Source organism: Gadus macrocephalus, chromosome 3 (genome assembly GCF_031168955.1).
Source record: "Gadus macrocephalus chromosome 3, ASM3116895v1".
NCBI lineage: Eukaryota > Metazoa > Chordata > Actinopteri > Gadiformes > Gadidae > Gadus > Gadus macrocephalus.
The window spans coordinates 14,086,931-14,100,995 of record NC_082384.1 but is presented as its reverse complement, the minus strand read 5'-3'; the positions used below and the strand labels follow the sequence as shown (position 1 = coordinate 14,100,995).

Sequence of the window (14,065 nt, the reverse complement as noted above, 5' to 3'; positions counted from 1 at the left end):
TTAGCAAAGAAATTGGAAAATATGTTAATGATCTTTATTCGACAATATAATTCTTTATTTAATTAGGTATATTTACATTTTATTTGAATATATCATTTTTTTATTAGTTTTTGATTAGATTTTGAAGTGAATCGTAAATCCACTTAAAACAGACAAGTAAGTAGTTTTGAATTTGTATTCAGTTGGACAGTGATCTAAAAACACATATTTACAATCCATCACGCACGCCCACCCACACCCACAAACACAAAGATAGAAATTCAGATATTTATTCATATTGTATTGACTTTTATTGGTTCATCTCAGGACATCAAAAACATACTTGTATCGTATAATATTTTTTTAAACCTTATGTTACTTAAGTTGACAGAGTAACATCACATATTTCTAAATCTAAATGTATTTATAAAAGTATATATATATATATATATATATATATATATATATATATATATATATATATATACATACACATACACACACACACATACATATATATATGTTTTTATAGTCTCACAATTTGGTAAATTTTTTTGTTGCAGTATTTTTTAAAGTCATGTTATTATACCAAAAATAAAAACATCTCCATATCTGACAACATAAAGGAGGCTAACGTGATATCACGCACAAAACACTCAAGATTGTATATCTTATTTTATGTATACCTCTATTTATTTTATTTTTGACATAGCATAATGCCCTAAAAATAAATAAATAAAACTTGGTAAGCTGACGTAGAGATTCATTTATATATTTATTTACATACAAAGATACTTTTATTGAGTATATTTTTTGTCAGAGCGATGGTGTCAGAGCAATGTACTTATGTAATCTGAACATTGGTTAACTGAGATTAGTTTTCCATTTTCGAAGAATCGGAACACAACTGTAACAGCTTGTAAATGACCATTTGACTATACTCAATGTGATTTGTTGTTTATTGGGATATTCAATCGTTGACCACCAGCATAACAGAGGTGGCAGTGCCATATTACAGCTTTTTTCAAGATGAATTTTGGCGATTTAGGACAAAAATGATAGAAGCTGCTGCTGTAAGGCTCCTTTTGGGTTGGGTAATTGTTTTGCTGTTGTTGTAGATTAATTAAGCTTGGCAGTTACCACGAAGGCCACCGATAGCAAAACCCCCACGTCGACTACATTTTTTTTAGTAGGGCAATAAACATGACCTCCATCCCCTGAACGGACTAAAGCTGTCCATCTCCAAGTCTATCAGTGTTGGTACACTGCCCCAGCCAACAGGAACAAACAGAAATGAACAATAGTTGGTGGTTGTTGCACATGGCCTGATGATGTATTTTTGTTTTTTGACCATGCAACTATAGCCTACTTTCCACTGTTGTCCGGGTTTGTTGGTTGGGGCAGTCTAAAAGCACCTTAATGTGTCTATGCATATGTAGACTAGCAGAAGCCTGGATAAGGTGATAGGTTGTCTGTCTGTCTGGTGCAGTTCTAAGGAGGTTATTTTCCAACGGTACTTCATGTGCTACACTGTAGCCTATATGTGTGTACTTGCATGTTGTTTGGTTAGCATAAACACCGATAAAGAGAACCAAACAATGCACCTCAGAGAAAAAAGGCAAACGTGGAGGAGAGACCTGGATCTCATTTAGCGTGTTTTCCTGCATCCCACAACCCCCTTTCGACCCCATCGTCAAATTGAATACAATCCCATATACATTTTTTCTAACCCAAACAACTACACCCCCCAGGGCCCAATCCCAAAAACCTATGACCTCATGTACCCCCTGACGGTCTGTTTTCAGTAGTCCTGACGCTGATAGCCGTCTCCGCCTTCAAAGCCCGCCTCACCCCTGGCCTGTCCCGCAGCCTCTGGGCTCTCCTGGTCGTCCCCGGGGCTGAAGGAGGAGTAGGGGGCCCCGGATGCGTCCTGGCTGGGGTCCACGTAGTCCTGGGAGAAGAGGGCAGAGTCTGCCCCCAGTTTGTACCTCTGGAAGGCCAGGAACGACTGCACCGCCTTGGGGAGCGGTCCGAGGGCGGAGGAGAGTGGGTGGGTGGTAGATAGATGGATGGATGGATAGATGGATAGATAGGGGAGAGGAAGGAGGGATGTTAGTGGACGGGTGGATGGAGAAGAATTAGAGGAAGTAAAGCAGGAGAGGGGAGGTCGGGTGAGATGAGGGGATGAGGGTGGAAGAAGGAAGGAGAGGGCAATGGGGAGGATGGAGAAATTGGCAGTAGGGAGTGGATGAAAGAAAGGGAGGGAGGGAGGACAGAGTGAGCGAGACAGAGGACAAACAAGAGAAGCAAGATCAGATTAGTTATTGTCTGGAAAACACAGTGAAGCGTAATGGACGTCAAGATACAAGCCGAAGCAGCGTTAGTATAGAAACACAGACACACAAATAAGAGAGAGAAAGCACAGGATCTCTCTTTTCCTCTGGACCTCAAACAGCATCCGTCCAGAGAATCAGCTCTATAGCTCATGTTGTGGAGATAGCATTGGGTATTTTCTTCATGCAGAGGTGTGACAAAAAAACACACACATCCTTTTTCCTGAACCCTATCCATGAACACTTGGAACAGTGGAAGGGTGCGTCTGAACACCAAGGGGGTTCTCATCTATGACAGGCAGAACTGAAGTTATCAGTCCGTCAGCTGATGTAGACTAATTTTGGAATCTGTACATACAGACAGAAAGATGGTTGGGGGGTGGTTAGGTCTTCCAATAATGTTGTCTATTCACACTATTTATACCCTTTGTTTCCAAAAGGGTATTAATGGTAAGTCAGCATGTTCATTAAAAAACATAAAGATTTGATCTAACACAAAGTGGTCTTACCTAATGATTGGTTGTTAAACTAAAAGGGAGAAATACCTTTAAAATATATATATTTTCATTCCTTTCCTTTGTTTGGGAAAATATAAATGTTAAATATTAATGATCAGATAATCAAGCGACTGCATTTGAAAAGCAGACCCCTTTTGAGGTCATGCCAGCTTAATAAAGTTAACTTTGCCAAAGTTAACTTTGCTAAACTGCAGGGGGGGCAGTTTCAGATGCAATTTAGCAGGGCACTTTCACCGTTAATATAGTCATAAAACATTTATTGGAGAATACATAAAACATTGGTAGCTTAATGAAGACAGGTGTACAACCCATCCCCATGGCAACATTACATCCAGGCAGTATTTATTTTGCTCAATTCAGCACACCTACATACAGGCCTCGCTGTAACCACCCAGTAACACAAGCCAACGTCAAATTGGCGGGTTTTCTCAAGCAAAACACAGCCAGGCTCAGGAATAAATCATACTACTACGTCGAAGAGCAGCCGTAGTTTACCCTGTGTCTCTACCTCATGACTCGCATACACCAAAATTACCTGCTTGGGATGTATAAAGTAAATCATATCTGATGGTTCTGCATCACTGCTCATAAGAGCCAACTTCTGCAATTTTTGCATTTATGCAACCTACTCAAGTCATCCATCATAAATGAGCTAATACGTTGCAGAGACAAAAACGGTTTATCCACGGTGTTGGAGTCTATGAAGAATTCTGATTTGGATTTCAGGCATCATGAAGCTGTTGAGATCTCCTATGAAAGAGTGGATGTTGACTGCTCTTAATAGTTTTACAACAACCAAGTGCAATACCATAGTAATCAGTGCAGCTCAGAGTGTGCAAAGGCGTGCACTTGAATAAGTGTGTGTGTTTGTGTGTGTGTGTGTGTGTGTGTGTAGGCGCCTGTTTGTGTGTTTGTTGCTCTTGTGTGTGTGTTAGTAAGGTTTGTACATTTGTGTGTGTACTTGTGTGTGTTTGTGTGTTAGTTAGGGGTGTACATATGTGTTAGATCATAGGGGGGTGTGGCTGGGAGGGGAACAGCTTGTTGTACTCCTCTTCAAACGACACGTTCTTTAATCTCTCCAGCGAAAACAAGGCCTGAGCACCCTGGAAAAAACACACACACAAACACACACACGCCCATGAATTGTAATGCAAATACGCACATGGCATCCTCTAAAACACACCTAGAAATGCATACATGCACGCTAGGGCCGAAAGGCTGCATGTATTTGTATTGAGCTACCCGCTTATTCCACGAATGGCGTATATAGCAGAATTAAAGCGGGGAAAATATCCACTTAACCGTTGGTGACGCTCAGACTCTGAGGTCATTTGGTACACTGTTGGGACACAGAGCGCGTCGCTATAGGTTGGGCTCCGTGTTCTCCATCACGGATAGTTGAAAACACACATTAGCTTTGGACCTTATTGGAAATCTTGAAGCGAGACACCTCCGCGCTTTCGCCATAGCAGAACAATAGAGAGGGTCCCGCAAGGTGTCCAAACGCGTCTCACGTGAACACAGCGTGTAGGTCTTCTGTCTCTTAACCTTCAGGCACCGCAGCTATAGTGAAACTCCTAAGCAGATTTAAGACTCCCTTCTCTGTGATAGATGAACGTGTTTAAGGTGCTTTACCTGCGATACACTTATACTTCCAAGACACATTTTGCCCAGAAAGTACAATCTGCCTTATCCAACACCACCAAATGAAAAATCGACATGGAGCCAGCTCAATACAGGTGGTTGTCTGCAGCTACAGAGCGACCTTATTAAGTCTCATTATAGACAACTGGGAGATAAAAAAGCCCATTCACACTTTGATTTTGTGTTGATAGGATGATCTTTAAAAAAAATTGCTCCTATTTTAGGTACTTCCGGGTGACTTAATTTTGCCATATGTTGCTGATCTATGCATTTGTTTGTTGAGGTTGTTTAAATAATTTTTTTTATTTTATCTTCTGAGGCAGGCATTACTGTTTTGTTTTCATATGCTGCTGGAAGCCAAGCTATCCATGTTGTGTACCTTTGATAAGAATTTATGGAAAATCTAAAAGACAAATCAAAAACGTTTATTTTGTAGTAAGAGCCTTGACACCACCATATCGTACCAAACAGTGAGTTTTGTACACACACACACACACACACACACACACACACACACACACACACACACACACACACACACACACACACACACACACACACACACACACACACACACACACACACACACACACACACACACACACACGATTAACTGGCTAACAGAGCGAGTTCCCAGAGCCCCCAGGGAGGTGCAGCACCAGCCCTCCCCAGGGTCTGGGCTCTCTGCCTTGGGGGGAGTTCACCGCTCAGGGGGGGAGCTTACTTAGCATATTTTTATTACAGATATAGCCATCTTCCTGTCAGTGGATACCAAATAACGATATGGTTTATCTAATGGGCTGATGGGCCTGATTATGTTAGCCAGTATGCGTACAGGGCCCGAAGCCACAGCTCAAGGCAAGATCTGGAAGATATTGAAAGTGTGCCCTTTATATGTGTAATTAGTAACAAAAACATAGGCCTAAACTTTGGTTATCTTTGAGAAGACAGTTTTTGTCAGTTTTGGGTAAGCATAAGAGTGTTATGTTTTTCTTTATTTTATTTTATAACACATATCTGTGTTCTGGTTTGTTTACCTTGCAACCTGCTTTAGCTAGTGGCATGGCCCTCGGGGCAACTGCCCTGTGGCTTGATTGTAAGCTTACTTTCTTGCTAGTTACCGGTCTTTACCTAGCGGCATCGTGCCCCAGGCGACTGCCCTGCTTACCCATGTGAAGATGGAGAAGAAGGCGAAGGTGATGGCAGCGCGGGCCGCGTCACCCCCTTCATTCAGGGGGTTGTCATCGGACTTGGCTACCTGCCATTGGTTGGCCAGGAAACAGAAGCCGACGAACCACATGAAGGACCAGAAGGCTAAAGGCGGGGGGCGGGGGGAGAAAGAGAGATGATGAACCAGATGTTTTGGGCAGGCTTTATTGGATAATCGTGTGTGTATATAACAATATTAAAATGTTAGATTTTTACAGGATGATAATAATCCTGAGTGGAAAATGTGACAAAACAAAACAGTGGTTCAGGTTCTGCTCCAACAGTAACATGCATGGATGTTCTGATGTTGGCGTACTTTGAAAGCTTCCAACTGGGCTCGCCACCTCTGGACCTGAACTCTGCTCCTTATTCCTTATGCGAGCATTAGCAACAGTGGCTTAGCCCACTCAATCATTGGAAGAGGCAGCCAATTAAAATAGTCAACGGCCATATCGATCTTAGTACATTGGTTTTATTCTTGGTGCAACTTAATTTGATTGCAACAATCTTACACTAGCAAAGGATTCCTTCCCCACTACCAGCTCCTTATTAAAGTCTAAATGCACTGTGAGTCGCTTTGGATAAAAGCATCTGCCAAAAGACTAAGTAGAAGTAGTAGGAGTAAGAAGACAATTTACTGTCGGCACTGGCAGTGACGCAAACTCGCTACGCAGGGGTCTATTTATCGAATTATACAAAGAGCAGGCATGACTGATAACAAACAAGATGCTAACAATACAATATAGAAAGATTCCCTGTCCCAGTCGTCTACTCTGGCTTGTTTCTGGCTGGTTTAACAAAGCTTAAAAACATCATAGCAAACCATTAGGCATGTAATGGCAAACCTTACAACAGTAATAAATAACCAGAACAATAGGCTAAGGCGAAGTTAATCTAATACCCAGTGTGAAGCTAAAACCCTAACTAAATCTAAATCCCTTATCTCTTTATCCCCTTCCATCATTTTCCAACACCAGGGGCTGCTGAGGTTCCAAAATGCTGACGCTCCCGCATCCTTTTTGTTGCTTTCCCACAGTCAACGTGTCACAACCATTCTGTATGGGTGGAGCTAGCGATACTACAGACCTACTAGGACCATTCCTTCACCAATTGGGGATTTAACAGATGCTTTTATCCAAAGACCACCTATGAGGTCAATAATGAACATGTCTGTTGCGGGCTGGGGGCATCTTGCTCGGGAATTGCAAACACGTAGGCTGCAGACTATGCAGGGGTTTGAACTGACAACCTTTCTGGGTAGGAGCCATAAGTCAGTGCTCCTCCACTTACCAGACACTCCAGCGTCTGCCAGCACGGCCTTTTTGCGGTCCTTGACACTGCTGATCTGGGGAAAGTAGACATCTAGTGCCAGGAAGCCCAGGCAGCACAGGAAGGCCAGAGAGCCCATGCACACGCCATAGTTGCAGGCGTTCTGGTTGCGGTTGAAGATGCAGAACTCCTCCACCTCGTTGGGTTTGTTGATGTATCCCTCGTTAGCAATGCACCCGAAGATGACGATGGAGAACAGCTAGGGGAGGAAAAGAGAAAAATATTTAATATTGAGGATTGTACCTGTGTACAGGTACAATCGACCTCATTTAGCCCAGCCTGTGCGTGCAACGTTTGAGTGATATATAGTGCTATAAAATGTGGCCTTTCACAAGGGCAGGCTGCTCTAACGACTACCTCATGCGCGCACGCGCACACACACACACACACACACACACACACACACACACACACACACACACACACACACACACACACACACACACACACACACACACTCCTCTCTTTGACAGGTCTGTGCTCTCGATCTTTCTCTTCACTTAGATTGTAATCTCTTCTCTCTCTCCATCCCTGCCCTGTGGGCATCACCCTCTCTCTCCTCTACTACGGGTCATTTCATTTCTCCTCTCTAAGTTAATTACTGTTGTAATGTTTTAACCCAATAAAATTTCTGCCCGTAATATCAATGTCTTAGTGAACATATGTGCATCATGCCATTCACGTGCTGGTTGTAGGTATGAATCGCTATGCTGTTTGTATCCAGGACTTTGAGAGATGTTTAAAATCCTGCATTAACAATATATTAAAGATTGTATCAGCGACTCTAGGCCGAAACTTAAATGATCACATTCATCGAATCTTTCCTCACGATCGGCTAGCTGAGGAGGCCCATACGCAGTCCGGCCAAAAAACGCGTTTCTATAAGCAGCCATTGCTCTGAGATTGTACACATAAAAAATTGTTACTACCAACCACTCAAAACTAAATTATATTGCATTCCAACCAATCACCGACAGTGGGTAAATGTGTTTGGGGTTTTGCGCTGCCTTCATGATAGTTGTTACTGGATGCATGAAACACGGAAGGGAGGTGCGAGCTGGCTCTGTTTGTTTGGGATTTCGCTTCAAATACCAACAGTATCGAGACTATCGACGTCACCCAACATCGCTAATACAACCTTTACGGCTTTAAATAATATTAGTAATATTCAAATCAGGTGACCCAAAGTGTTTGGGAAGGCCTGATGTAATCCATAGTATGTGTGTTGTGTTTATTGTGTGTTTTGAATGTTAACACTTGGGTAGATCAAGTATATATATTTTAGGGTGCCGGGATGAGAAACAGGAATTTATATTCTGATTAATTCCTGTTGCCATGACCACATGGTACTTCACTTCCTCTCTCACAGACATAATAAAGCACTTTGGTCATAAGGTCTCTTGGTGACAGCTTAAGTGAGAGCTGAAGAATGGCAGAGTGAAAGAGTGAGAGACAGAGTCAGATAGAGAGAGATATGATATAACTACCATGCGTACGGCAAGCACAAAAAGTAAATCAATTAACAAAGATAAGCCTTGAAATGTGAATAGTCAACGATACAATAAGAATCTAAAAATATACAATGAAAAACTAGTGTCTGTAGTGTTCCCCTCCTCGACCATCAACCATGACTAGCTTGATTTATAGTGTCTTATGCACCATCTGATGTGCCCCAGGCTGGCACACGATGGCACGCTCACAATGGAAGGTTTGAACATACACTGTGGGTCAGCTGATAAGAGGGTGAGGTTGAAGAGGAAATAAGAAGGGAAGGCAAGGACACAAGGGGAGGTAAGAGAGTTGAGAAGGAAAGCTTGAGAATTAGAGAGAAAATTAGAGGAAAGGAGGAGAGAGGAGTTTAAAATGAGACGAGAGGAAAGAGGAGAAGTGGAATAGGGGGGAAAATAAAATAGGAGAGGAAATGAGATGCGAGGAAAGAGGCGAGGTGGAGAAAGGATAGAGGAGAGAGGAGGAAATGAGATGTGAGGGAAGAGGAGAGGTGGAAAGAGGAAAGAGTAGAGAGGGAAGGGAAGAGGAAACTAGATGTGAGGGAAGAGGAGAGGTGGAAAGAGGAAAGAGGAGATGAAATGAGACGCAAGGAAAGACAAAATTTGATTAGGAAAGAGGAGAGTGGAAAGGGGAGAGGAAAGGAGATGCTAGGAAAGAGGAAAGAGTAGAGGGGACTTGAATGAGGAGAGAATGAACAGAGAGTTGAGGATGGAGGAGGCAAGAGGGAGGAGGCAAGAGAGGAAAGGGCACAGGGGTTACGGACATGGGACTATTTTTAGACAGGGCTAATCATCCCTCCCTCATGTTGTTCTTTCTCTCACTCTAGCTCTCTCCCTTACTCTCTCGATCCCCATTTCCCTCTCTCCCCAGTGAGTGGTGTTGCTTCTCACACACACACACACACACACACACACACACACACACACACACACACACACACACACACACACACACACACACACACACACACACACACACACACACACACACACACACACACACACACACACGGTGTGTGTGTGTGTTACCCCATCCCAAGGTAAAGCAGCGTGCACCTGGGGCTGCTGCAGAAGTGGCTAGTCAGAAGAGGAAGCAGGCAGTCTAAGAATGGTGATGTAGAGAAGTGACTGTAAGAGAAGCCGATGGGGCGTGTCGGTGATTCTCCCTCTTTGCTAATCGACTATACTCGTGTTAACACGACTATACTCGTGTTAACCTCTCTCTAATTCTTATATGTCCTGTATTTATTGGTCATTTCCCATCTGGGATTAAATGTTAAGTTTTACCAGCTCGTTGTCTTTGATAAACCGTCTCTGTATTCAGCCGATCCTTCAAGTATCAATCTCAAGGATTTTCATGTGAATAAATGTCTGTTATGTCACTATCTGCGGAGTGGGGTTACACAATGGGGATTGAGTCAAACACCCACTGAGGAAAGCCCATGCATTTGCAATATTATGAATGGAACGTGCAAGGTGTCGGTAATGACACGGCTTCGAAGTCAGATTACCACTTATCACAAAAGGTGTTGCCATTGGCGATAAGTGGCTGTCATTTCAATGATAATTCGCTGTAAATTACCAAATTGTTAAATAGTAGTAAAGTATTGGAAGTAGTATTTCAAAGCCTTGGCTTGATTCTGGTCTGATGCGGATCATTTGTGACTAGGAAGTGACATGGGTTGCAGTACGCGAGTTTGAGGTATTCTCCAAGGAACCTCATTGGTTACGACTCAATGGTCACATACAATGTGTGCATTGAGGGGGCTCCTTAATTCCATTCCTATTTAACGAGCACCTGTTTGTTCCAGTAAGATTGCTTTAGGGGCTTGACACCAACAAACAATGGAAAACTGGAATGGTGACTCACATACACATCTTTGGTTTAAAACACATGGAAATACATCAAGCTCCGTTCACCCGCTGACCTCATTCATTCATCATCTGTACAGGGGCGAGGGAGGCGAAGAATAACAAAGAGTGCAAAAGTATCATGTGATGTGATATCATGTGACATGTGCTCTTGAAACAGCTTAATAACACACACACACACACACACACACACACACACACACACACACACACACACACACACACACACACACACACACACACACACACACACACACACACACACACACACACACACACACACACACACTTCGGCCCAGGCATTTAAGTGCTCCTGGAGCCTGCAGACAGAGCATGTGGTAGGCCTGATGAAAGCAGGCATTGTGAAGGGCACCACGAGGGGTCCTGATCTGGTGACTAGAAGAATAAGTTACTAATAACACATAAAAAGCATCTATCTCCAGGAGATGGATGCTTGTGATGACTTGTGTGTGTGTATATGTGAGTGTGTGCGTGCCGGCATGTGTATGTATGTATATGTGTATGCGTGTGTTTGTATGTGTGTGTGTTCAGAGCATAAGGGATGATGCTAAATCGAAATACTGGATTCTACAACAATGCTAGTACAGACCTTTGATATTTTCGGTTGGGGTGGACGTTTGATTTTGTATTGGCCTGTGTGTAATGATTCACAATGATTCACACTACCCAGGCCAGATATGAAACATATTGACACACAAAGATAGCCTTCTGCAGCAATTAAAGCTAGAAAACTGGATCACCTGAGATTGTAGTAGCTCTAGACCTGCCCTAAAAACCCATTCCTCTTTCCATGACCAGCTCCATGACCGGAGCTGTGTTAAAACACATGTCAATCATAGAAGTTGCATTTGATGCAGAAAGCTTAGAGCCCAGAATGGTTTCTCAACCTGGCTTGAGAAACCCTGGCTCTTCAACATGGCTTGAGAAACCATGGCTCTGCTGCCTTTTTGACTGCAGTACCTATTTCAAACGCAAGGTGTCCAGGCTACATATTGTACCTTTGAGGCTCTGTTTCGGGGGACATAAATTCTACTTTATTATAAATCCCCCAAACAATTACATAATCTGTAACATCTTGAACAACAATCTCCACAGTAACTCACACCTAAACAAGTACACTTACTACTGTGTCATTTGCATAGTGCTGGATTTCCTCAGCTGGATTATTTTAAAACATCTGTAAGCAAATTCCAAACAGGCCGGTGCCCCGCCCGCCTGGTGTTGAATACGTGTTCCTATAGGCTGACACAGCAGCAGCACGAGGCACGACAACACCCCGTGTGCTCAAACATTGCACACGGAAAAGCCAATGCAGCTCTTCTTCCCACCATGAAGACCCCCTGGGACAGCCAGATGAACAAGACCTAACAGAGTTCAGAGTCCACTGGTTTACAATGGGGAGCATACGTTCACATTGTATATTCCACCTGGTGGGGGTGTCTTACAATACGGTATATCCTAGCATGGTGGGGTGGTGGCCCCACTGTGAAACGAATCCCCCACCCTTGCAGTGTTTAAGCCATGCTCTAGTAGTTGAGCTAGAGAGGGATTCAAACTCCTAACGCTGGCAGTGTTTATGTCATGCTCTTCCAGTTGATCTAGACGGGGAATTAAACCCCTAACCATGGCAGAGTGAAAGACCTGCTCTACAGTTTTACAAACAAGCTCAAGAGCTGTCCTCTAAACATTGGGTGACCAGACCTGTTTTCAGGAGACAGTCTTATAAACGTCTTAATCGTCCTTATTGGGTTGTGTGCGTGCGTGCATGCACACCTGCGTGTGTGCGTCTCTGGCTGCAGCAACACGCTCGTCTGGTTTGAGGAGATTTGATTGCGGCTGTCGCCATGGCAGCAGCAGCAGCATCAGCAGCTGGGATAAAGGCTAGCGTTGGTGGGCGTCAATTGTATGTCTATCTAGGTTTTTGTGTGTGCCATACAAATTGAATGAGGAGTGGACGGTGGTTATCCCTCTACAGATATATCTCCATCCTTCTCTCTAATTCTCTTCTTTATGCCTCTTACTTTACCCTCTCTTTCAGCAAAGATTGCTTCATTGGCTGAAATCTTCCTTTTTGATTTAGTCTGGTCATATAGTCATATGACCAGACATTTTCTTTCTCCCGTTTTGAGGTCAAAGCCCTCTGTTGTGTGTTGTGTACACATCAAGAGCGTGCATGATGTGTACCAACGTACCATGCTCAACGCATGCCTGGACCTAAAATAGCTCTGCAATCCTCCTGGCATGAATTGTAGCACATAGGCAATACAAATGGGATCCAAGTGTGTGGTTTGAGATCACTATATACACATTGATTAGCTCTCTCGTCCATGACCACTATGCCTTTATTATGTCTTTGCTTTCTCATTTCTTTCCTCCATCCACTGATCTATCAACCGACCCAACTAGAAGTTCCTTTTATCATGTGATGTCATGTGACCACATGACCAGGGCAGGAATGCACTAAGCCATCTAATACAACATTTTCTCATGGTGAAAAAACCCCACAGACTTTATGTATTTCACCAATCCAAACTCTCTGCCATGCGGTTGGATAGTGTGCTTGTAATTGTTCCCTTCTTGAGGAATTAAACACTTATGTTTGGTGTCCTATAGAGCTGTTCTATTTTACTTATCACAAAAGATTGAACAGAGTTTCGTCTGGTAAATCCCAAATAATTATTAAAATACAATAATAAGAGCCTGCAAACTCTATATGCTCTTCCATATACAGGACATCTACAACATGTATCTCCTAGCCAAGTGTGCCTCTATGGATATTGTGTTTGTTGCATGCTTGGCTATTGCCCTGCTTTATGGAATATATAATAATGATAGATCAGAGACAGGCATACAAACAACGTAACTAAATTGTCCTAATACTGCTAGCAGAATAGGTACAGATATGTAAACAACTTCTGAATTTGGTGCGTGCACTAGGCCTACACCTATACCTCGCCTCTCTATTTAAATAAAGCAATATACAGGCAAGTGTCAAATGCTTAGAGAAAAAAAGACGAGGATATGGATATTATTATTTACATATGTTCCTCGATGTCCTTAACCCAACGGTTAGTGTTGTGTGGGGGGAAGGGGGTCAATATCATGAGATAAGCTCCACATTTCAGGTGAGTGCACTTACCCACGACACGATGCGGAGGACGGTGTGCGGCTGCTGGAAGAAGGTGACGGGGTCGAACGCCCCTCCGGCCTTGCCCGCTCCGTATGCCTGCATGCCCTCCATAGCGGCGCTGGCTCTATTGGCTTCGCCTCTCTCCGGAGCGCCGTTGCTTCAAAGGCGAAGGGGTGTGGGGTGTGTGTCTCGTCTCTTCGCGACGCAGACTGAAAGAGACCAATCGCGAGGATTCGCTATCGTGTGTAGAGGGTGGTGATGTGGCTCCGTGTCCTTGGTGCACCACACCTTGCCGCTACGACACTTTATGAAGCTTTTCAAATGAAATCGATGCCTACGCGCAGCGCTATACTATACTGGGATCATGCAGTGTAGCTGTGATATGGTTGTGATGGGATGTGTGTGTGTGTGTGTGTGTGTGTGTGTGTGTGTGTGTGTGTGTGTGTGTGTGTGTGTGTCTCTCTCTCTCTCTCTCTCTCTCTCTCTCTCTCTCTCTCTCTCTCTCTCTCTCTCTCTCTCTCT

General features: G+C 43.5%; 1 protein-coding gene across 2 annotated transcripts; it reads right to left on the bottom strand.

Moving 5' to 3' along the window:
- Positions 1 to 267: 267 nt before the first annotated feature.
- On the bottom strand, positions 268 to 14,059 carry LOC132454224 (synaptogyrin-1-like). 2 transcript variants are annotated; one of them, XM_060047454.1, is made up of 4 exons: positions 13,553 to 14,059; positions 6,974 to 7,211; positions 5,643 to 5,788; positions 268 to 1,996 (listed from the first exon to the last, which is right to left on the bottom strand). In XM_060047454.1, exons 1-4 carry the CDS (start codon positions 13,652 to 13,654, stop codon positions 1,781 to 1,783), a joined length of 702 nt encoding a protein of 233 aa, XP_059903437.1. In that variant the 5' UTR covers positions 13,655 to 14,059; the 3' UTR covers positions 268 to 1,780. The 2 variants fall into 2 exon arrangements, with proteins under 2 accessions (XP_059903437.1, XP_059903438.1); XM_060047455.1 differs by lacking the exon at positions 268 to 1,996 and adding an exon at positions 3,071 to 3,933.
- Between the last annotated feature and the right edge of the window lie 6 nt (positions 14,060 to 14,065).

Bases quoted from the DNA above. Each gene is read 5' to 3' on its own strand.
- LOC132454224 (XM_060047454.1), bottom strand. From the start codon at position 13,654: ATGGAGGGCATGCAGGCATACGGAGCGGGCAAGGCCGGAGGGGCGTTC. The intron at 7,212-13,552 runs GTAAGTGCACTC...TTCCTCCCCTAG, and splicing joins TCCTCCGCATCGTGTCGTGG to CTGTTCTCCATCGTCATCTT. The intron at 5,789-6,973 runs GTAAGTGGAGGA...CCCCGCCTTTAG, and splicing joins GGCAGACGCTGGAGTGTCTG to CCTTCTGGTCCTTCATGTGG.